General features: G+C 34.7%; 4 protein-coding genes across 7 annotated transcripts; 1 reads left to right on the forward strand and 3 right to left on the reverse strand.

Moving 5' to 3' along the window:
* Window positions 1-598: 598 nt before the first annotated feature.
* On the forward strand, window positions 599-5,278 carry LOC139090896 (xanthine dehydrogenase-like). Its single transcript, XM_070640772.1, has 4 exons — window positions 599-759; window positions 1,044-3,399; window positions 3,459-4,987; window positions 5,052-5,278. The coding sequence occupies exons 1-4, from the start codon at window positions 706-708 to the stop codon at window positions 5,100-5,102; spliced, it is 3,990 nt and encodes a 1,329-aa protein (XP_070496873.1). The 5' UTR covers window positions 599-705; the 3' UTR covers window positions 5,103-5,278.
* A 2,033-nt stretch (window positions 5,279-7,311) lies between these two features.
* On the reverse strand, window positions 7,312-9,981 carry LOC139091104 (uncharacterized). Its single transcript, XM_070641048.1, has 3 exons — window positions 9,973-9,981; window positions 7,905-8,554; window positions 7,312-7,499 (listed from the first exon to the last, which is right to left on the reverse strand). Exons 1-3 carry the CDS (start codon window positions 9,979-9,981, stop codon window positions 7,358-7,360), a joined length of 801 nt encoding a protein of 266 aa, XP_070497149.1. The 3' UTR covers window positions 7,312-7,357.
* A 618-nt stretch (window positions 9,982-10,599) lies between these two features.
* On the reverse strand, window positions 10,600-16,730 carry LOC139090907 (UDP-glucosyltransferase 2-like). 3 transcript variants are annotated; one of them, XM_070640788.1, is made up of 6 exons: window positions 16,606-16,730; window positions 12,838-13,131; window positions 12,554-12,777; window positions 11,599-11,950; window positions 11,298-11,520; window positions 10,600-11,237 (listed from the first exon to the last, which is right to left on the reverse strand). In XM_070640788.1, exons 2-6 carry the CDS (start codon window positions 13,102-13,104, stop codon window positions 10,729-10,731), a joined length of 1,575 nt encoding a protein of 524 aa, XP_070496889.1. In that variant the 5' UTR covers window positions 13,105-13,131; window positions 16,606-16,730; the 3' UTR covers window positions 10,600-10,728. The 3 variants fall into 3 exon arrangements, with proteins under 3 accessions (XP_070496889.1, XP_070496887.1, XP_070496888.1); XM_070640786.1 differs by lacking the exon at window positions 16,606-16,730 and adding an exon at window positions 15,726-15,866; XM_070640787.1 differs by lacking the exon at window positions 16,606-16,730 and adding an exon at window positions 13,435-13,691.
* A 2,052-nt stretch (window positions 16,731-18,782) lies between these two features.
* LOC139090938 (xanthine dehydrogenase-like) lies at window positions 18,783-23,440 on the reverse strand. Of its 2 annotated transcripts, XM_070640830.1 has the most exons (4): window positions 23,409-23,428; window positions 23,278-23,339; window positions 19,076-22,972; window positions 18,783-19,021 (listed from the first exon to the last, which is right to left on the reverse strand). In XM_070640830.1, the coding sequence occupies exons 2-4, from the start codon at window positions 23,323-23,325 to the stop codon at window positions 18,971-18,973; spliced, it is 3,996 nt and encodes a 1,331-aa protein (XP_070496931.1). In that variant the 5' UTR covers window positions 23,326-23,339; window positions 23,409-23,428; the 3' UTR covers window positions 18,783-18,970. The 2 variants fall into 2 exon arrangements, with proteins under 2 accessions (XP_070496931.1, XP_070496930.1); XM_070640829.1 differs by having other exon boundaries at window positions 23,278-23,440.
* Window positions 23,441-24,011: the final 571 nt, after the last annotated feature.

Raw genomic sequence — 24,011 nt, forward strand, 5'->3', positions numbered from 1 at the left:
GGATGAACCCTGAAGAAATTACTAGGGAACGACAATTGTAAGCAAGTATGCGCATACAGATATTGCTCTTGTATACAAATTATAGAATTTTCATGAAATTGTTGCACTTGTATCTGTATGCGCATATTTGCATGTAATTGTCGCACCCTAGAAATTACGTAATACTAAGGGAAGGGGGGTTGGGCAAGGAGAGGTTGGTTTCGACTTTAATTACCGAGTTCTTTTGGTTCATGTCTATCGGTGCAGGAAGCGTGGTTTGAAAATATTACGTAACTTCCGAATATTCGCTAAAAATTTTCAAATAAAATCTTATAAATTAAATAAAAAATCAAATTTGTCGCGATAAGATTTAATTGGACATAATTGACAGAAGATGTACTCCTTGAACCGGCACTCCAATTGAAGAAGAAAGTCAAATAATCATAAATAACTTGAAAAAATAAACAAAATTATTTTTTATCAAAAAACTATTTGTTTGTCTCTCAAAATGACTTCAAAACAGAGAGTAAGACATTAAAAGCTCTCAAAATTATTTTTTTTGCTCAGTCAAACCTTTCAGTTTTAATCATTTGATAAATGTTAGACTCTATAGAATATACATTCCAGTTTGAAATCAGATGTGTTGTCATACGTACATAAAAAAAGAACAAATAAACTGTTTTTTGAGCTGTTCTTATCAGGCATTTTAGAAATATACTACATTTGATGATGGATGGAAGTTATTCAAATACGCTAGTCTTCTTTGTGAATGGAAAGAAGGTAAGATTAGTGAAAAATGTAAAGCTTTTGAATATAATACAATTTATAATCTATTTCGCGACCTTTTATAAAAGATCAGCCTAGTCATAGCTTACAAATCATTTAAAAATTCACAAAACTACGCAGTTTCGCTAACATTTTGCTAAATCATCTGAAAAGTTATAAATACATCAATAAACCTATCATTAAATTGACATATTATCACTTTATTATACAACAGCAAAAGGCAGTAAATTTTAAAAATAAATTATCAACCCTATTGATTACATTCTCTTATCGTTTAGGTTACTGATAACAATGTTAACCCAGAATTTTTGCTAATTCATTATCTTCGTGAAAAACTTCACTTATGTGGAACCAAACTTGGATGTTCTGAAGGTGGTTGTGGAGCATGCACTGTGATGATATCAAAATATGATCGAACTGCCGGAGTTGTGAAGCATTTCTCAGCCAATGCATGTTTGATGCCTGTCTGTGCATTACATGGTATGGCTGTTACAACTGTTGAAGGAATTGGAAGCACAAAGGAACGCCTGCATCCAGTTCAAGAAAGAATTGCAAAAGCTCATGGCTCACAATGTGGATTCTGTACGCCTGGATTTGTCATGTCCATGTATGCATTATTGAGGAATTCTCCAAAACCAGATATGAAGGAACTTGAAGTTGCATTTCAAGGAAATTTATGTCGATGTACTGGATATCGTCCGATTATTGAAGGATACAGCACATTCACTAAGGAGTATGCTTGTGGAATGGGCGATAAGTGTTGCAAAGTTACAGGAACTGGATGCAACGGAGAAGTTGAGGACAAACTTTTTGAACCAAGTGAATTCGCACCTTATGATCCATCACAGGAACCGATTTTCCCACCAGAATTGAAACTCAATGATCAATACGATAAGGAAGTCTTGAAATATTCAAATGATCGTGGAGTCATTTGGTACCGACCAACAGAATTGCAGCAATTACTAGCATTTAAGAAGGAACACAAAGAAGCAGCAAAAATTGTTGTTGGAAATACTGAAGTTGGTGTGGAAGTGAAATTCAAGCATTTTGACTATAAATATTTAGTGAATCCATCTCAAATCAATGCATTAAATCAAATTGATGTCGTTCGGGATGGAATTAAAATCGGTTCTGCTGTTACTTTAACAGAAATTAAGGATTTCCTTCAAAAGCAAGTTGATGAACTTCCTGAATCTGAAACGAGAATTTACAAAAGTATTGTTGAAATGCTTCACTGGTTTGCAGGCATGCAGGTTCGAAATGTTGCATCTATTGGTGGAAATATCATGACGGGATCACCGATTTCTGATCTTATTCCAATTTTGATGGCTGCACAGGCAAAATTAGAAGTTGAAAGTCTTGATGGAGGAAGAAGAAAGATCAAAATTGATGAAAATTTCTTTACTGGATATCGTAGAAATATCATCGACAGTTCAGAAGTTCTCATCTCCGTCTTCATACCAAAAACTTCAAAAGTTCAACATTTCTTAGCATACAAACAAGCCAAACGGCGTGATGACGATATTGCTATCGTCAATGCAGCTATTAACATCAAATTCTTACCTAATTCCAACTATATTAAGGAAGCAAGATTTGCATTCGGTGGAATGGCACCGACAACAGTTCTTGCAACGAAGACAGCAGATAAAATCAAAGATAAGGTTTGGAGTCGTGATCTAGTAGAAATTGTGAACAATAGCTTGTTAGAAGAGATTCCATTATCAGCTGATGCTCCCGGTGGAGTTGTGTCTTATCGTCAGTCACTGATGCTTAGTTTGTTCTTCAAAGCATTTCTTAATATCAGCAATGCATTGGAAAAATCAATGGACTTGAAACTTCTGGATGATCGTGAACGAAGTGGAATTGATGGCTTCCATACCTTGGTACCAAAAGGTTCTCAATTATTTGAAAAAGTTTCATCTGAACAGCCAATCACAGATCCAATTTACAGACCCATAGTTCACACATCAGCATTAAAACAGGCTACAGGAGAAGCAATTTATGTCGATGATATTCCTCGACAAGAAAATGAGCTTTACATGGCTACGGTACTAAGCACTAAAGCATATGCGAAAATTAAATCCATTGATGCAAGTGAAGCCTTAAAGCAGCCAGGAATTCATGCATTTTATTGTGCAAAGGACATTGAACCAGCTAAGAATAAAATTGGTCCAATTGTCCAAGATGAAGAGTTGTTCATCACTGAAACTGTGACAAGTCAAGGACAAATTATTGGAGTTATTGTTGGCGATAATCAAAGCATCGCACAAAGAGCCGCAAGATTGGTAAAAATTGAGTATGAAGAACTATCACCAATAATTGTAAATCTCGAGGATGCAATCAAGCACGAGACATATTTACCCGGATATCCACAACTAACCAATCATGGTGATGTCGATAAGGCATTTGAAGAAGCTGATCACATTGTTGAAGGTGAAGTACGTACTGGCGGTCAAGAACATTTTTACATGGAACCAAACGTAGCTGCTGCTTATCCTAAAGATTTTGATGAAATAGAAGTTTATGTATCTACACAGCAGATAACAGAAATTCAAGCTCATGTTGCTAAATTGCTTAATATACCTTACAATAAGGTTGTATGTAAAGTCAAGCGTATTGGTGGTGGATTTGGTGGTAAGTACTATAAATCATGCACAGTTATGCACTTAATAATAATCACATCATATTTACAGGCAAGGAAACACGAACAGGAATTATTGGACGACTTGTTGCACTTGCTGCACATCGTTTAAAACGTCCAGTGAGAATTTCATTTGATCGTGATGAGGATATGGTAATAACAGGTGGACGTAACCCATACTTATTTAAATATAAAGCAGGATTCACGAATGATGGAAAGATTATAGCACTTGATGCAAAAGCATATTCAAATGCTGGTTATTCATTGGATTATTCAGGATTTGTCATGGAACGAGTATTAACATGCATCCAAAGTGCATATAATATTCCAAATATTAGAATTGAAGCTAGCTGTATGAGAACAAATACTCGATCAAATACTGCATTTCGAGGATTTGGTGCGCCACAGGCAATGATGGTCGGCGAGCACGTAGTACGAGATGTTGCAAAAGTCCTGGACAAGGATTTCATTGATATTATGGATATAAATATGTATTCGGAAGGAGACATAACACATTTTAAGCAAATTCACATATCCAATAATGCTAGAAGATGCTTTGAGGAAGTACAAAAGTCTTCAGACTTTAAAGCACGTCGTGAAGCTGTTGAACTTTTCAATCAACAAAATCGATGGAAAAAACGAGGAATTTCACTTGTAAATGTCGTGTATGTAATCGGATTTCCACTTCCATTTTTAAATCAAGCTGCGGCTTTGGTTCACATTTATTTAGACGGATCTGTGTTAGTAAGTCATGGTGGAATCGAAATGGGACAAGGATTATACACAAAAGCCCTACAGGTAGCGTCGAGGGTACTTAAAATTCCAATTGAAAGAATTCATACCCAAGAAACATCAACAGATAAAGTTCCAAATACAATTCCAACAGTAGCATCACTCGGTGCTGATTTACAATGTCCTGCAGTCATGAATGCTTGTCAAGAATTGTATGATAGATTGCAGCCATTTAGAGAAAAGAATCCTGATGGAAGTTGGAATGATTGGGTACAGGCTGCTTACTTTAATCGAGTATCTTTGTCAGCTACTGGATACTTTGGAACACCTGATGTTGGTCCAGGAACTAAAAATCCATATAACTATTTCTCATATGGATCAGGTGTATCGGAAGTTGAAGTTGATTGCTTGACTGGTGATCATCAAGTCATTAGAACTGACATTGTCATGGATGTTGGATCGTCATTAAATCCAGCAGTTGATATTGGACAGATTGAAGGCGCATTTATGCAAGGATATGGATTATATACAATTGAGGAACTAATTTACTCACCTGACGGAACTTTATATTCAAAAGGTCCAGGAATGTACAAAATACCCAGCTGTGGAGACATTCCAGCAGAATTTAATGTCTCATTGCTGACTGGCGCACCAAATCCACGTGCAATTTATTCCTCAAAAGCGATTGGAGAACCACCGCTGTTCTTAGCATCCTCAATATTTTTTGCCATAAAAGAAGCAATTGGTGCAGCACGAAAGGATGAAAATCTGAGTCCACATTTTTATTTACCATCGCCAGCAACATCTGCTCGCATTCGCATGGCATGTCAGGATGATATTACAAAAAAGGTACAGAAAATTTGCATGCAAAAATAATTTTCTCATGAAATAAATTAAACCCCATTTTTTACAGCTTCCTGAAGCATCAGAGAAGTCAGCAAAAGCATGGAACGTGGACTTGTAAGCATTCTTCGTTCCTGTCCTGCTGTATGCTGTACATCGATTGATTTATTGAATTTTATAAAGTTTGTTAAGGTTTCATGGTTCTAATTATTTTGCATATATTTATCCGAGTCTATACCTCAATTATTTTGGATACGGGTTCTAAATAAATATACAATATTAAGCACAACCAGAAAATTGGTTTATTTGCATTTTCACTTCCCATTAGGCATCAATAAAATCAGAATATTGCAAGTGCTTCGAAAATTCATCCACACATGATTATGTATATGCTGCTATGCGATATAAATACAAAATTCTGTGGCTGACTCACTGTCTAAAAGCTTCTGCGGGGAAAATAAGGCAAATTGAATTTCACATAACTGACGGTTTTCGTGAATGCTTTATGATTTTTTACATAGCTATGCATAGTGACTGTAAAAGTTGATAAAAGCATAAAATTCCAGGTAACCAAAAATTTACTTCTCATTTCTATTTTTACATGATACTGCAAGATATATCAACGAAAAAATAAATCTAGAAAAATCAGCATTTTTATGTAATTTATCATTTTTTTTAACTCTCGATCTTTCTTCATTGGTATGTTTTACATGATTATTTATGGCTATACTTTTGTGTGGCTTTGACGACTAACGTTGATGCTACTTTATATGAAATTCTAGTTGAATTCTAAGAATAAGTAGTCTGCAGCAGTAGGATAGTGGTTAGAGCAACAGTGGCGTGGTGGTAAGAAGGTCGGACTACCGACCCTAGCGACCCGGGTTTGATCCCAGAGAAAGTCTTGTCAGATTCGGGGAATTTTTTGTTGTTTCTACTCACAACAACTCGGTTTGTATATTCGCGACACACAAATTGTGGCTAAGAACATTACATTGATTTAACCTGGATATTTGGATATTCGAGCGACAACATAATTGTCAGAGCATCGTTGCGTCCAAGAGGAATCCCTAGCAGGCAATGAACGTGTTCTATGAAGCAGAGTTAAGTAAGATTGATGCTCACGAGTATGCTCATATAGCTACTATATTTAGGTTATCAAGTTCTTGAGAGCATGTAATTTGCTTGTTAGGTGTTCTGACAACACAATAGCAAATGATTTTAACCCCTTTTGTCTTTAAAAAATCATATTTAATACTTATAAGCCAAGCTTTAAGTCGACATGGATTTTCTATGAAAAAGTCGATTCTAGTCAACTTGACTGCATATGAACGTCCAGTCGACTCTCAAGCTCTGCTCATAAGGATGATAAAACTCTGCTTACAATGCATAAAAATATCCATAAATAACAAATTTAAAGCCAAATCATCTTAAAACATTAATTTTATTTGTAGTCTGCATTTCACAGATTTAAATCCTTTGAACTGAATATTTATCCTTTAGCCTGAACTGAATATTTATCCTTTAGCAAGCATTCAATTTTGTTTAAAACCATTCAATACCAAAAATTTTAATTTCATCTGGAATTTACAGTTCAAATTAAATACACAAAATAAAACCTTGAGCTATATTGTTGAAACAATTTCCATCAGTATAATTCAATAGAAAATGTCGGTGATGCAATACCTATATATATTTATTGCATAAATTTTCATGAATTTAAATAAATTCTGTGAAGTGAAAATGATTAAAAGGCTGTGCTCTATATATCAGATTCAAGGATATAAATCTATATATCGATAGAAATGTCAGGTAATGCAGGAATGCCATTTAGATGTCAAAATTGAGAATTTATACAAAATTTATGATTCGACCAGCAAAAAAGTCAGATTTAAAATTTTTCCAGCCACTTGCGTTCCAAGTCAGAGCATGGCTTCATTAAGTAAGTAAGTTACCACCAAGGTGTGTCATAACACGGCGTACACTCTTAGAAAAGGAGTAAGAGCAACATCACAAGAAACTAGCAGAAGTAGCCGTTTTGGCAAGGAAAAGAAATCTGTTTAATCGCTTTATTAACACTCTACGGTTCACAGTGGACCTATAGGAACCAATCATCATCATCAAGGTGTGACGTAGCACAATAAATTGCACACCACTGCAGTAGTGCCTCTCAAAAACCCAAAAATGTTTGAAAATTAAAAATTTATTGAAAAAAAAATTATAAGAAGTACAAAATTATGATAAAATTACTTCTAAGACTCCAGAGCGATACAAATGAGGTTTAGGATGGCCTTAAAAGGTTCTTCATTTGTGCCGCTATGGACTATTACACTACAACTACTCTATATTCATAATAATCAAAACTTAATCACTAAACTTTTAAAATCCAGGAATGGTACAGCTTTCATTAGTGAGGAATGAAGGATTCGTCGGCAATCGAGATGCTATCTCGCTCAAGCATGTCTCATATAGTGCTCGGCCTTTCAAAATCATATTTTCTGCCTGGTCTTTGACTGCAAATCTGTATAAAATTAAAAAAACAAATTAATTAAATTTATTGCTTCATATCAAATTTCAAGTGTTAATTATTAAATATTAATCGAGTGCTGCTTATCATTCTGAAAAGTGATGATTCATGGTGTTTACTGTTATCACTTGATTGCAATTAAATTTAATTTCATGTTTATTTGATGGCACACTTTAACAGAGTTGGCAGGACTTCAAAGTGCAGACTGCTTTTTGGACTTTTGAAGTCCAAAATCCAAAGGCACCTTTAGAGGCACCTTTAGAGGTGACCCTTAGAGTCCAAATTCCCAAAGCCCTGCAAACTCTGCTTTGGCCGGACGTCCATAGTGGAATCATCTTTTTGGACTTTTGGAAGTGACTAGCTCCAAAAGTCCTTCCAACTCTACTCCATAATACTCACATTGCCTCATTGGCTTTGCACGATGCTTCCTGACAATAAGTAGTGTCAAATGCAGTGACGCAAGTTTCCATTTTATTAGCATTATTTGAACACTGATTCAATTCCCGAACAATACGATTAATTAGAGGAAGTGCAACAAAATGTACGCGAGTGAATTCATTGATTGGATCACGAAATTCTCGTGAGACAAATCTTGTACAGTTATTGATTCCACTCGTATAATTTGCATATTCATTTGATAATTTTCTGCTTGTCACTCCCGTCGTGCAATTTACATCCAAAGTTGTCAATGCACTCAATTGAGTATCAACAGCTAAAAATGCCTGTTCTGTTACTGTCTGTTCATCGGTATTAAAGGAATAGATTTTGGTCATTGCATTTTTTTGGACAGCTTCAATTGAAGGATCGATTGTGGTGTAAATTAAAGCATTTAAAGTTGCTGTCAAATTCTTTCTATTATCAGCACTAAGACGGAAGTATGGGAATGTTGATGCAGCTGAATAAAGGTTTTGACGTGCTGCAGTTAATGTGTTTTGTGATCGATGGAAATGACCGTAGACATCATTGAAGAGGTTATTGAATTGTTGTTGGATGTTTGATAATGCTTGGGTACGGAATGTTTTTATTTCTGCTGCTAGGTCTGCATTGGTCTGGATAGAAGATGAGGATTGTATTAATCAGTGTCACATTGATTATTTGAACAATTATTGATTTAATCCAGATCGGCACATATTGACGAAAATAACCAAATTTGAAGCTGTCACTAAGTTCTAAGTATATTGGCACCTAGTCGCCGTTGTGGCTACATTGCAATATGTGCCAATCGGTTATGAATCAAATATTGCCCATAAAAGTTCTAAATTCCAATAAAATTCAACTTTACCACAGCAAAAACAGCACAAAAAACCAAAAAAACTTTAAAATATCCGAACATTTTTTATCGACACGTAAATCACAACTGAACACCTTTCTCTGACTTTTTATCGTCTTAAATACTTTCCCGAATATACAGCACAATGCTAGATTCAAAGACGAATGTGAGAACAAACATAAGGGATAATAAAAAGAACTCTCGAGCACAAGAATCGCATGACGAAAACAAAATAAATAATTCATCGCCAAATAACGGTAAGTGTTAAATGTCTGTCCAGTTCCTAGTGGTCCATAATATATCATTTTAAATAATCAGGTGTGATTTATGGATTTCAAAGTTTCGTTCATTCACAAATGGAAGATTTGTAAATATTTTGAAGTTCCATACAATTTTGACCTATTTAAAGTTCTTGGAAATCCAGCACAAGTTGAGCAATGTTAAGAACATTCTGACGGAACTTGCGAAACAATTGTTGACTTGAGAAAGTTCAACACATTAAGCAATAAGCCTTTAATTTTTATGTGCTATGATAACATACATAAGAACTTTATGCAGTCTAAATTGTTTGAATAACTGCTTATAGCTTTTTTATGATTTTGAAACCTTGTAACAAATAATAATTATAATGATAATCGACAGAATTTCTAGGCAATAAAGAATATGAAATATTTACTTTTGAACGAGAATTGGGTTACTCCAGAAATATTTGCATATTGACAGGTGAAATCGTTTGTTTATTCACACATTTTATTGATAATAGATACTAAGTGTAAGATTGTAATGTAAAAGTAGACATAGATGACTCAGTATTTCTCAAAGAATTGTCTAATAACCGATGGTAGTCTGCTAAGATCAAGGGTAAGATTCAAATTAAGGTAAGATATCATAGAAACTACAACAGGCATAGAAAATTCTTTAATGGTACATGAACACTCTGAGTGGAAGAGAATAAGTTAGAATCTGATATCAACTGGACATTAAATTACCATCAACTAGCTATAACTGTTAGGGTAACCAGTATGCTTTCTCGAAATCCCGGTCCCGATAAATTTTCGGGATCGGGATCAAGATTGAAATTTTCGAGATTTCTCCATCCCCATAGCGAGAAAGCATAGCAACCAGAGCTTGCTATTTTAGCTAATTATTAGCGATTCTATTGTTACTGCTAAGAACGGTAAATCCAAGATTACTTACAGGAACCATAATACGATTTGGAGCTTAGGTTACTACAAAAGTCTTTACATCTGTCTCTGTTGATGCTTATAACACAATGTAAAGAAATTTTACACCTTCGCATCTATGTAACTGACAGTTTTTGGACCTACATTCGTCATGTTGCATTTATGGTTCCAAGGCGTATTTTCTCTTGTAGATTCCATCCTATGTAGCGCCCAAGCAGTAAAATAATATTATGTTTATGTTCCAGCATTGCGGTATTGTGCTTCCAAAGTTTTTGACCTATTGAGTATCTCATGAGTATCTCAAGATCAATGTCCTCCTGAACTCCAAGATTATATCTCAAATTACAACCGAGTATCAAATGTTTCTCAAGCTTTAAACTCTTGACACACCTCCAAAATACCGTAAATTATATTAAGCTTAAGCCTCCTGTAATCATGTATCTTGTAATATGTTTAGAATTTCACTGGGAATTCCCGAAAATTAAGATGATTTGCTAATGAAATGAAACAATCTATTCAATTGTCCATAATCAGCCATGAAATTCAATAATCTATCATAATTATAGACAATTTCATAAAGCATGAAAAGCTTCACACCCTGCAATTAACAGTCTATTGTTAAAATTAAATATTGACATCATTTTAAAGACTTAATCGTATATCTATTATTTATTTTATAAACATTAGGTACAATTTTGGTTTCATGCTATATGTAGCGCTACCCAGAGGTAAATATCTTAAATTCAAATTCCTTTAACTTATTTAACTTTTACTTAGTTTTCCTCTCCTGTGAAACTTTATCGGTTTTCTTACTTCCATTTTTGACTAACTTTTTTATAAGGTGTACTAAAGTTGCAATGAATGTAATTATGCTAATAGATACAAAAAGGAAAATATCTGTTCCGGAATAAACAAGCCATTTTGCATGAACAGTATAAGGTTTCACAAGTTCAGCTCCTTTGGTAGCAATTACATATTCTGACCAATAAACAGCAGCTTCTTTTGGCGGTAAAGGACGATGTTTGAATGAATATTGAACCTTTTTAGCATTTTGTCGGTATTTTAGGTCCAAAACTTTACGCAACGCATGATGTACTGTATGTTCATTCATGTCTATATAATTCAGTACAACACCCATTCCACGACTCTCAAGAGCAGCTGAATTCAAAAATTGATCACCATAAAATGGTGTAGATATGACAGGCACACCACAATAAACAGCTTCTAAGCTTCCTAATAATCCACCATGAGTCATAAACACACGAACATTTGGATGACCTAGAAATGAAATTAATAACAATTTTTACAGCTGATAAGGGATGTTGAGCATACACATACACAAAATTTCACGTTGCGGCATCCACTTTCTGATGATAACATTTGACGGCTGATTCGGTAGCGTCTCATTCTCATACTTCCATATTACACGTTGTTTGAACTTTCCTAATGCTTTTAAAATCCCATCGCGTGCTGCTTCCGACAATGTATCTGCTTTTACCATTGATCCCCAGCTAATATATATTACACCATGTTCAGCTGTGTCAAGCAATTTTTGCAGTTCCTACAATTGATTAAAAAAAGAAAAAAAAATAAATAAATTTTTGTTGAGTAAGGTAATGGAAATAAAAATCAAGGTTACCGGATCGAGAGTTTTCGGCTTTCCGATGTGAACACCACCAAGTTCAATGACATTAGGCGATAAATGCTTCGCACCATTTAACGAATAATGCTGATTTACGAACACCATTGAGACTTTCTTTATCAATTCGCTTGTTTTTGGAAAATCGTCACCAAATCTACTCTTGAGATATGCATTGTCGGCACTTTGGATGTATGTTTTGTACATAACGTTCATGTAAATGAGAGTCAACCAATTTGATAGTCTTTCTCCAAATGTCATATGATCAGAGTGACCTAAGAATGTCGTTGGTAAAAATCCAGGTTCGTAGGGAAGTCCGATTTTGGTTGCGTGCCATGGCATTATGTTACAGCTGTTTGGGAAAGAATATGATATAGAAATTTTAGAGATTTGGCATTTTGAGTAAATGGGAGTTTGCAGTTAATAGAGTGAAGCTATGGACTCCACATCCGAACAGCACGACGTGCATGCAACGAGACTAGTATGTCGCCATACTAAAGGTAAGCTTTCTGGATTGGATGTATTGAAAAGGAATTTAGAGTCCTTAATAGAACTGGCAGATGGTTTCGAAGAATAGATCTGTCTTTAGATATTCCCTACTCGTGGTAATGGGCCCTCGTGTGCTCTAGCCAAGCAAGTAAGTAAGTATTAACGTCAAGACGTGAAATTTAATCTATGACACTGTGATGCTTACTTACTGAGCGTACGTATCAACACTAGGCAGTTCACTGGAGTTCAGTGGATGCTCTTTGTCAATTACCAATACCAAATGCTACACTGTCTCTTTCTACTGACCTAGACTTTTCTTAGTTTCTTGACCGACTTCGTCTCCTCTTTCCATTTAACAAAATCGGACTAATTCGACACATTTTTACAGCAAAAAAAGCTGCTCGCAGCATAATGTGACTGCTCGCGACATTCTAATGTTAATTCCAAATAAAGCATTTGGCATTACCTGCTTAATCCAATAATCGGTGCCTTTAGTTTTTCTGCAACTCCCAACATGCAGTCGGTATTGAACATTTCAACAATAATGAGATCAAATGGCTCACGACGACCTTGATTAAAAATATTTTTAATAGCTGATGAATTCAATGCATGCTCACATGCATCTTGCGCATACTTTTTAAGCACAAAAAATTCCCAAAAGTGATTGAATGTATTCTCTTTCTTGAACATCTGGAAGGGATTTAAAGTTTGTAAAATCGTGACTATAAAGCATTCAACTTGTCAACTTACGTCAAGTGATATAACATTCAGCATTCCACCGCCAATATCATTAAGTAGTTCATCTTTATAATTCTCATGTGGTTCCTTATTTGGAAATTGACTGACAACTGTGACATCATGACCAGCATCAGCAAGTGCCATCATAATTGGTTGAAAAAATTTAAAATGTGAGTAACCGGGATGTGGAAACAGTCCCAATATTCGATGTCCATTTGTTGACTCGCCGAGCATGAAAATCGCGATAAAAATTAAAAAACTTTTCATTTTAATTTCCATTATTATTTTTGCTGTACGGCAAATGAACTGAAAACAAAGGAGGAATAAATGTAAATATCACGCTTGCTTCCCACACTGTAACAAGTGGATGTATTGTTTATAGCACAGAGATTCGATAACTTTTTTTTGTATATTCGCGTAAACCAAAATAAACTTGAGAACAGAGAATCATCTGCATTTAAAATAGAATAATTACAGCTGCTGAACATAAAAGACTTGTCATTGTAATGCAATATGCACATTCACTTTTTGAGTACGATGTGGACTTTAAAATTGATTTGTAAATTAGTGTGATGAATGAGTTAAAAACTGTGAATCGGGGAAGCTTACTTTTTGAAGGTTCGCCTAATCAAGCGATTGTGAATAGAAATTAATCAATCAGTTTCTGTTGTTCTACTTTCAGCAACTCTATAAACGCAAGTGCAATATTCATTGAATATTTTATTTCCGTATTTTTATATTCACACCGTTTTCACGTGTGAATGTATTGAATTTGTTCAGATTGAAAAATCAGTTTTTTGGATTTTTCAGCAAAACTAAGCTGGAGTTTGATCCCCCAAACATTTGCCAAGCGAAGCTTGGCCTACCCGCTGGAGCTTGATCCCCCAAACATTTGCCAAGCGAAGCTTGGCCTACCCGCTGGAGCTTGATACCTCAAACATTTGCCAAGCGAAGCTTGGCCTACCCGCGAGACTTTTTATGGACGGTGTGAATATATCCGCATTGGGTTTCTACCCGATACACTAGTTTAATTAATGGAGGAAGTTGGGTGGCGTGTCGCACTAAATTGCAGACGCATTCTACGTTAAATACTGTCAATTCACTATTTTACATGAGAAACTAATTGAGAATTCAAAAATGAGAATTTGACCAGTTTAATTTAATTTTAATTCAAGAATCAACTTTAATATGGACTAGAATAGTCTCTAGAATGAAGTAACTGATAACATCCGAACTGCATAAATCGAATAGTCGATCAAAATCCAGTTCCAGACCGGCGTGACTCTGACATTGTGTCGGATTTGGTTTAAACCTAGATTGGGTTTTAATGCAACACCATGTCAGATCACGCGGGCTGTGTGCAATATTTTGGATGGATTGATCGACTTATACTTAGGAAAGTACTTATGGATATATGTACTATTCAGGATTACTCAGACACTACATCATTTTTGTTTTTGATTGTTTTACATACTTAATTAACATTCCTAGACCATCCAAACATTCTCATCCTTACTTAGTGATTGTCAATATTTATTAAATGATTCTTGAAACTGCTTTTTAATTAAAACTTAATGTCCATTATTGTTATCAATTTAAAAATATTGTTAACTTCAATGTGTGAAGGTTATCATTGTCTTATCACAACTAGTTTTCATTCCAGTGTCATCTTCACTTTCAAAACGTAAATGTCAATACCTTCAATAGTATACACTTTATAATTGGGTAATTTAAACGGAAAGAAAGACGAGCTGAATTTAAGTAGCTGTGTAGCGGAGAATTAAGATTTGGAAAAAGTACCGATGATGTAAATCAAAATAACTCAAATTTCTATTAAAGATTACTAGATAGAATTTTTTTTATAGCAAAACCAGTTTTTCTGTCAATTCATCAATTTTAAATTGTTTGCATGTGTAAAATATTCTTCTTAATATCTTAACATTTAGAAAACATTTTAAGGTGATTTTAGGCCCGAGCGACACAAATAAAGAAAGCTCCACCATGAAGCTTTGAATGCTTCGCTAAAGTTCTTTTATTAACACTTAATGGAAGCGATATCCATGTGAAGGCCAAATGACAGCAATTCGGATGCTACATACAGCCGACTTCCATTTGTGGCTAAGTGCTAATAAAGAGATTTAGCGGAGCTCTAAACACTTTGTGGTGGAGTCACGTGTCTTTGTATCACTCGGGAGACATCGATGATAAAAAGAAGATTTATAGCTTTTTTCAACTACTACTACATATTTAAACGTACGGCCGCAAATATCGTTTAGTAATTTTCCATTCATTTCTTTAAAATTCTGTCTAGCAGTCTAACAAGTCTAGAACTGATCTTTAGCCTTAGATTTCCATAATGTCTAGCTGGATTTTTATGATAAGTTTTATAAAAGATCAATGTGGTTGTGATCTGATAAACACCTTTAATGAAGTGATAAGGTTCTATTTAACAGTCACTATAGCCCTAACAGACGAGGAGTATACTCATCTAAATCGAGCTCATCATTGCTCGATTGCTTAATCAATAAACTTGAGCATTCACAATTTTGTCATATTTACGAATATTTTATTCCAAAAATAAACAAGCTAGACACAACAACATATTAAAATTTGATTAGCATATTGATATTCATATTACATCGTCTGTGCCTTACTCGTTTAAATATTTTATAAAGTTTATTTTTACGAATTTTTACGTGAATTAAACACTTGACACTGTTTAGTCAATAAGATTAAATTAACTTTTTATGCACATTTCAATATCCAATTAGCCACAATGCAATTAATCACAGTTACACTTGTCGGATTATGTAATTAAATTTTATTGCAATTTTTATTGATTGTAAATAAATATTAATATTAGCATTAATATCATGCTTCACAGTTAGCATGTCGTATACCTTATTAATTATATTATTGAAAATTTGATTGCAAAAATGAATCTTCTACACAACTAGGTCAACAAACTTTTTTGTGCCACATCCGAAAATCACACAAAAAAAAGTCTACGAATGTAAGATTTTAGATTCCGATATCTTCAAGTGATCGCCGCAAACTGTCCTCTCGAAACAGAAAAAATTAAATATAAAAGTTTTTGTGAGTTCTACTCTGAGAAAATGTGGACTATATGTCGAGGAGTGAGAGTGAATCGAGACAGAAATAGCTTTGTTGTGATTGTCTATATATCGCACTATTGTGCTTATCAACCACGTGGATTTCAAAATCGAATAAAATTTTCAACTCTCTTGAACAATCATAGATTTGAGAAAATGTGGTATCATTGAGATCTATTTTTATATCCATGTAGATGGGTTTTATAGCTCAATTTATAAACATTATCAAAAATTATATATTTTTTTTATATTTTGGAGATTTCGAATCAGGGTGAATGTCGTAAATTTAAGTTCAAAGACCTAATATATTGTCTGCTAACAGCGATTATATGTTAGGCCAGTGATGGAAAACCTTTTGTTTTTCGCGGTATACTTTGGTGTTAAGTCTGGCACACGGCACTCAGTTCATGGTATTTTTAAAAATTTTTGGTGGCTCTTGTGTACTGCTGCACACAGATTGCCCACCACTGGGTTAGACTGACCATCTGTTTGATATCTTTGGAGACTAGAGCTTGAAGTCTGTTCAAAGTTTTTACGGAATCGGATTGACTTTTCTATGTAAAATCGGAAACGACTTTGAGCACTGTTGGGAATTAGCCCTTGATTTGGTCAGCCATATTACAAAACAGAAGCTTCGAAAAGTAAAATTTAGAGTCACTTTCATTACCTTTTAAGTATTTGCTCTGATTATATCGCGAGCTACACAAATAAAATAGTCTACACAACGGATCTTTAAAGGCTTCGCTAAACCTCCTTAATTAACACCAAATGTAAGTCGCCTAAATTGGGCAGCCTTATTAGCGAAGTCTTTTTATCCTGTGTCGCTCGGGATAAATCTTCTCAAAACTTTAATTCAATAATAAACTGCTCACAAAGAAGTTCAAGTGATCACAAAGAGAGAAAATTATGAATTATGATTATTCTGCCTTCACACTTGAAAATATTTTTATAGCCGGCAACCGGTATGTTCAGGAAATATAAACAAACTGAACATCAAACAAGTAAATTCAACAAATAAGTTACTGATCAAATGTTTGTTTGATTTTAATAAGCGATAATTGAAATAACAAATATTGCACGCTAATGCTAGATATAAACTACTTTAATTAAGCAGTCATTAAAACTGTTTCGAACATTCCAATATTTCCTTATCAATAGCTATTTAATTTCAGTTTTAAGCATGTAAAATACAGCTAGAGCAATTAAATGAATTAATCACAGTAAGCAATTTTTCAATTTTATTTGAAATTTCTCAGAAAAATTGTTGACATGACAAAATTTAGAGCTTATAGCCCTTATTATGACTACCAACTGACATCAAGTCCCTATGAAAATTTCACAAAATCAAGACGACGTCATGGCAAGCAAGTCTTTACAGCCGAAGAGAAGAAAAACCCTTCAATATCCATGACATGTAAAGAAAGAAGCAAAAGCTTTGAAAATTTGTCGAAGAAAATGCGGAAGGATGTGAAATCAGCAGGAGATTTCAATGATGATTCAAATTTGATTTCTGAAAATTGTTCTGAGTATAAGAATTCAAATTCAAAAGCATGTCAAACAATTTGGCATGCAAAGACGCAAGCACATGTTGTGAAGCGGGTGCCTACATTTAATGGATATCATCATTTACTTGGCAGAAGGTACCTTTAGTTCCTTAGGTTGAATCATTGCTGGATTCTGACTGGAAGTTAAAAGTCATTCAGATTGATGATTTTGCAATGAACTTGTTGAAATTTTACTCATGAAAAATTAACGGATTTTTAAAATTTAAAATTTTTAAAATCATAATGAGCTTTAAAATCTTTCAAAAAGCTTTAAACTTTCATTTTTATTACGTATTCTTTTACTTCGAACAGATCAAGCGGCAGCCAACGTATGCTACGTTACTTAATGAAGCTTTCAAACAACACTTTTTATGCAACATTACAACATGAAATTGATGTTTTGAAAAGGGAAAAGAAATTACTAGAAAATGAATCCACACTGCATGCATACTCAATTTTGAAGATACTGAATAATCAATCAGATGATAAACGGGTTTTAATGGCTCTAATGTTAGTTCTATATCGATTAATTCTGAAGAAATCTTTGTTTTTTTGATCGTAGTAAACTAGTTTTGCATATTACCATTTTCGTATACACATTAATTACTTTTTTATGGTCAAGATTTAAATTTTAATGTCAAATTTTTGTTTATGAATATTCAAGAGAACAGAATCAAAAATTAGAGCACGATATTCAAAGAAGAGAGTCATTATTGGAGGCTTTGTCGGAAGATATTCGAGATTTGAAGTAAGATCAATAAATTTGTTATGAAAAGATTCAAATTTTAGGGTGTATGTTTTAGACGCGCAGACCTGAAATTTTCGGCTGTATCTTATAGTTGGTCCAATGCTTTAGGTCTGCAGTTTTGAACAATTCCTAATAATTAGAAACAAAATCACTTAGTATTCATGAAATTGATCATAATTAAAGCCAATATTCCATTTTATACCCTAGGTCAAGATCAAATCAGCCTATCTTTCTGACATATGTGAATCACGAGACGATTCTAACCGAACCTATAGCCAAATCAATGGAACAACCTATTAAGCAGAAGAAATCCCATCAAAAACCTTCAAATTCACATCCAGTAATCTCAACTCGTACAAGCACACCTTCAAATTCTAAAATTCAATCATTATCTGCACCAATAATAAGCAGATCAGATAAAGCTCCACAGCTTTCTAAAACCTCAATAGATTCTGAACTGAATTACCAACTTCCGAACTCTAATTCAGATGTTCTTACTGATACTGAAATTCTAAACAAACATGTGACATTCCAAAAGACTGCTGCTACAAATTATTCTATTAATGACTGTCGTGAGTACATAAACTTTATTGTCTTAAGAACTACTAAATATGAAAATTTTATTCAGCTTCATCACTTAGGTCCGATAGCCCAAGAACGCGGAATAAATCAAGAATTTGGACTAAATTATTATGCTGTAGATGAAAATTAAACTTAATAAAATGTAGTAAATTTGATGTTTAAGGCGCAACATTCCATGGCTTAAACGTTCCTTCTTCTGGTTCAATGACCTGTAAAGACTTCGTGTTATTCCTCAAAAGATTAAATTAATGAATTAAACTTACATTCTTAATAATCTCATCCTTGCATGCCATACGAATCCTAGCTGATGTAGCTGGAGATTGTAAGTAAAAATCAGGTTCTAGATTCACTTCCTTTCTAGCAGCACCAATAGCTTCCTTTATTGCGAAAAATACTGAAGAAGCTAAGAACAATGGCGGCTCTCCAATAGCTTTTGATGAGTATACAGCTCGGGGATTAGGTGCACCAGTCAGCAATGAGACATTAAATTCACCTGGAATGTCACTCCAACTTGGAATTTTATACATTCCTGGTCCTCTTGAGAATAATGTCCCGTCAGGTGAATAAATCAATTCCTCAAGTGTAAATAATCCATATCCTTGCATAAATGCACCTTCAATCTGTCCAATATCAATTGCTGGATTCAGTGATGAACCTACATCCATGACAATATCAGTTCTAATGACTTGATGATCACCAGTCAAGCAATCAATTTCAACTTCCGAAACTGCTGATCCATGAGTGTAATAATCAAATGGATGACCAGAATTTGTGACTGGATTATATCCAATACCAGGTGTCGAATAAAATCCTACAGCTGATAGCGACACTCGATCAAAGTACGCGTCATTAACCCACATATTCCATCCACCTTCGGGCTTTTTCTCTCGATATGGTGCAAGTCGTTCATAAATTTGCTCACATGCATTCAGAACTGCCATTCCATTTAAATCTGAACCTGCAGAAGCAGCCGTAGGCGATGTATTTGGAACTTTATCAGTTGCAGATTCTTGAATATGAATTTTATCGATTGGAATTTGAAGTGTAGTTGATGCTACTTGTAACATCTTAGTGTGCAGTCCTTGACCCATTTCTATACCACCGTGCGACACTAGAACTGACCCATCAGTATAAACATGAACTAAAGCTCCACTTTGATTTAAATGAGGTGCTGTAAATGCAATTCCAAACATTGAGTTAGTCAAAGCAATTCCTCGTTTTTTCCATCGATTGTTTTTGTTAAATTCATCAATCGCTTTACGTCGTTCTGACATGCTTGATGATGTTTTAACTTCCTCGAAACATCTTCGCATATTAGAATCACTTAATAACTGATTGTAATGAGTAAGATCACCACTGTTGTACATATTGATGTTCATTATTTCAAGGACATCTTTATTGAGAATTCTAGCAACATCTCGAATTATATGCTCGCCAACCATCATGCCTTGTGGACCTCCAAATCCTCTAAATGCTGTATTTGATGCGAGATTTGTTTTCAAGCATGTAGACTCAATGTTAACATTTGGAATTTTATAGGCATTCTGGAAGTGAAAGACTGCACGATCCAGTACACTGAATGATAAGTCGAAGGAATAGCCAGCATTGTTGTAAGCTTTAAGATCACATCCAGTAATTTTTCCATCCTTTTGGAACGAAGCTTTGTATTTAAATAAGAATGGATGTCTGGTGCCGGTAATCAGCATATCTTCATCACGATCAAGCATTAGTCTCACAGGACGTTTCAATTTATATGCAGCAAAAGCAACTGGAAGTGCAGTAAGGATTCCACGACTTTCTTTACCTCCAAATCCACCTCCAAGTCTCTTAGCTTTACATACTATACGATTAATAGGAATGCCCAAGGTATGTGCTGCTAATTTAGCAATCTCAGATGGATGTTGAGTAGATGCAAATATTTCAATTTCATCTGTGTCTTTTGGAACTGCTATGGAAGCATGAGTTTCTAAATAGAAATGTTCTTGACCTCCCATACGAACTACACCTTCAGTTATGTGATCGGCATCCTTGAAAGCTTTTTCAATGTCACCATTTTTGAGATATTTTGGATATCCAGGCAGAAATGATTTGTGCTTGATTGCATCCTCCATTGTAACGATGATTGGCTGAATCTCTTCATACACGACTTTCACTAGCCTTGCAGCTCTTTGAGCTGTACTTTGATCGTCTGCTGCAATCGCTCCTAAAGTTTGACCTTTACTGGTTACAACTTCACTAATAAACAGTTCTTCATCATGAAAGACAGGTCCGATTTTATTTTGGTGTTTAGTAAGATCTTTTGCTGAGAAGAACGCATGCACGCCTGGAAGTTTCAATGCTTCACTTGCATCAATAGATAGAATTTTCGCGTGTGCTTTTGTACTTAATACTAAGCCAAGATACAACTCATCTTCATGCCTTGACACATCATCAACATAAATGGCTTCTCCTGATGCTTGCTTATATGCTGATGCATGAATCATAGGACGATGAATGGGATCTGTTGTTGGCTGATCAGATGTAACTTTCTCAAATAATTGTGTACTTTTGGGGGTCAGAGTGTGGAAGCCATCAATTCCACTACGGTCTCGATCTTCTAATATTTGCAGGTTCATTGACTTTTCTAGTTCATTGCTGATATGCAAATATGCTTTAAAGAACAAACTCAATGTGAGTGATCGACGATAAGAAATAACTCCACCGGGTGCATCAGCTGATAATGGAATCTCTTCCAAAAAACTTTGATTTACTATTTCTACAAACTCTCGGTTCCATACTTTTCCTATTATTTTATTTGCCGTTTTCGTTGCAAGAACTGTGGTCGGTGCCATACCTCCAAATGCAATTCTTGCTTCCCTAATTGTATTGGAACCGTCTTCAAATTTGATATTTATAGCTGCATTGACGATAGCAATGTCATCATCACGTCGTTTGGCCTGTTTGTATGCCAAGAAATGCTGACTTTTTGAAGTTTTAGGAACGAAGACAGAAATGAGAACCTCTGAGCTGTCGATAATATTTCTTCGATATCCAGTGAAGAACTTCTCATTCATGATTACTTTTCGTCGACCTCCATCAAGGCTTTCAACTTCCAGTTCAGCATTTGCAGCCATCAATATCGGGATCAGATCAGAAATTGGAGATCCCGTCATGATATTTCCACCAATAGATCCAACATTTCGTACCTGCATGCCTGCAAACCAGTGAAGCATATCAACAATACTTCTGTATATTCTTGTCTCAGATTCAGGAAGATCATCTACTAGCTTCTGCAGGAAATCCTTAATATCTGATAAAGTAACAGCAGAACCAATTTTAATTCCGTCACGAACGACATCAATTTGATTCAATGCATTGATTTGGGATGGATTCACCAAATATTTATAGTCAAAATGCTTGAATTTCACTTCCACACCAACTTCAGTATTTCCAACAACAATTTTCGCTGCTTCTTTGTGTTCCTTCTTAAATGCTAGTAATTGCTGCAATTCTGTTGGTCGGTACCAAATGACTCCACGATCATTTGAATATTTCAAGACTTCCTTATCGTATTGATCATTGAGTTTCAATTCTGGTGGGAAAATCGGTTCCTGTGATGGATCATAAGGTGTGAATTCACTTGGTTCAAAAAGTTTGTCGTCTACTTCTCCATTGCATCCATTTCCATTAACTTTGCAGCACTTATCACCCATTCCACATGCATATTCCTTAGTAAATGTTCTGTATCCTTCAATAATCGGACGATATCCAGTACATCGGCATAAATTTCCTTGAAATGCAACTTCAAGTTCCTTCATATCTGGTTTCGGAGAATTCCTCAACAAGGCATACATGGACATGACAAATCCAGGTGTACAGAATCCACATTGCGAGCCATGAGCTTTTGCAATTCTTTCTTGAACTGGATGTAGACGAGTTCTTGTGCTTCCAATTCCTTCAACAGTTGTAACAGCCATACCATGCAAGGCACAAACCGGCATCAAACATGCATTTGCTGAGAAATGCTTCACAATTCCAGCACATCGATCATATTTTGATATCATTACAGTACATGCACCACAACCGCCTTCCGCACATCCCAATTTCGTGCCACATAATCGTAACTTTTCTCTAAGATAACGAAGCAAAGTAATTTCAGGGTCAGGATTATTATCATTTACCTGTGAAATAAAAAGTAAATCGTATGCTTAATTTCAAACAAACAAAAATATTTTTTAAGGCACGACAAGTAATGTACAGTTTAGCACAAACAACAATAACTATTGAAATGACACATATGATAACGCCTTATCTCCAATTCATTGATTTCTAAGTTATTTGCCACTTGATATGAATTTATTCATTATTTATTGTAATTTTTAAATAGTGCAGCTAGTAGGTCAATTGATAATATTTATTTAAAATAACAAGGCACTTTAACTGCACATTAAACTAGCACTCGCACATGAATATTCAGCCTACGTACCTTTTTGCCATTCACGAAAAAAACGAGATTTGATGTTTTATTATTCATTATGTTGTTGTTTACTACGAAGATAATTTATTTATATCTAAGCTAATTATGATGAAAAACTTTTAAATATTCAACAAACATACGAGATTTTTTTATTATGTCTTGTCCGTTTGGATGAACAGTAATGACTGAGCGCAGTGTAGTTTTTATTTCTTCGAAATTTCTTTTCGTTCCTTTGTAAGTGTTTTTTTTTGTTTTGTTTTCAAGCTTTATTCATGAATATTTACTCTCACCTAAGACATCCATAAATTTTTCTCTTTTTTTCGCATTTTAACACTGATTGTCAAGCACATGTTATACCAATAAAGGAATGAACATAGTATGATTCTACAGATGTAGATCGACAGCGCATTTTTTTCGGCTACTAAGATTAGAATAATTTTAAAAATAATTCTGAAAGTTATTTTCATTCTCGCTGATTATTCTGAATGTTTTAATCAGTGATGAAGGTCGTTGCAATTTGGAGTGTCGTACGAGATTGACAATTGAAAGTATTCATGCTTAACGGAACACAGTGTTTGACAGGGCGTCGCTACATCGTCGTATCATCGGTAAGACGCAAAGTAACCTGAGTAGCCTGACTCTTCTTTTAAGACAAAAAATGCGGTTAGTCGTATTGTGCTGTTCGGGAATCAAATGTAAAATATTAATGGATGCAATCTTTCGTCAGGGCCAAGACTTTCGTT

This window comes from Chironomus tepperi, unplaced genomic scaffold, assembly GCF_022539635.2.
Source record: "Chironomus tepperi strain 1889 unplaced genomic scaffold, CSIRO-AGI_Ctep_v1 contig_223, whole genome shotgun sequence".
NCBI lineage: Eukaryota > Metazoa > Arthropoda > Insecta > Diptera > Chironomidae > Chironomus > Chironomus tepperi.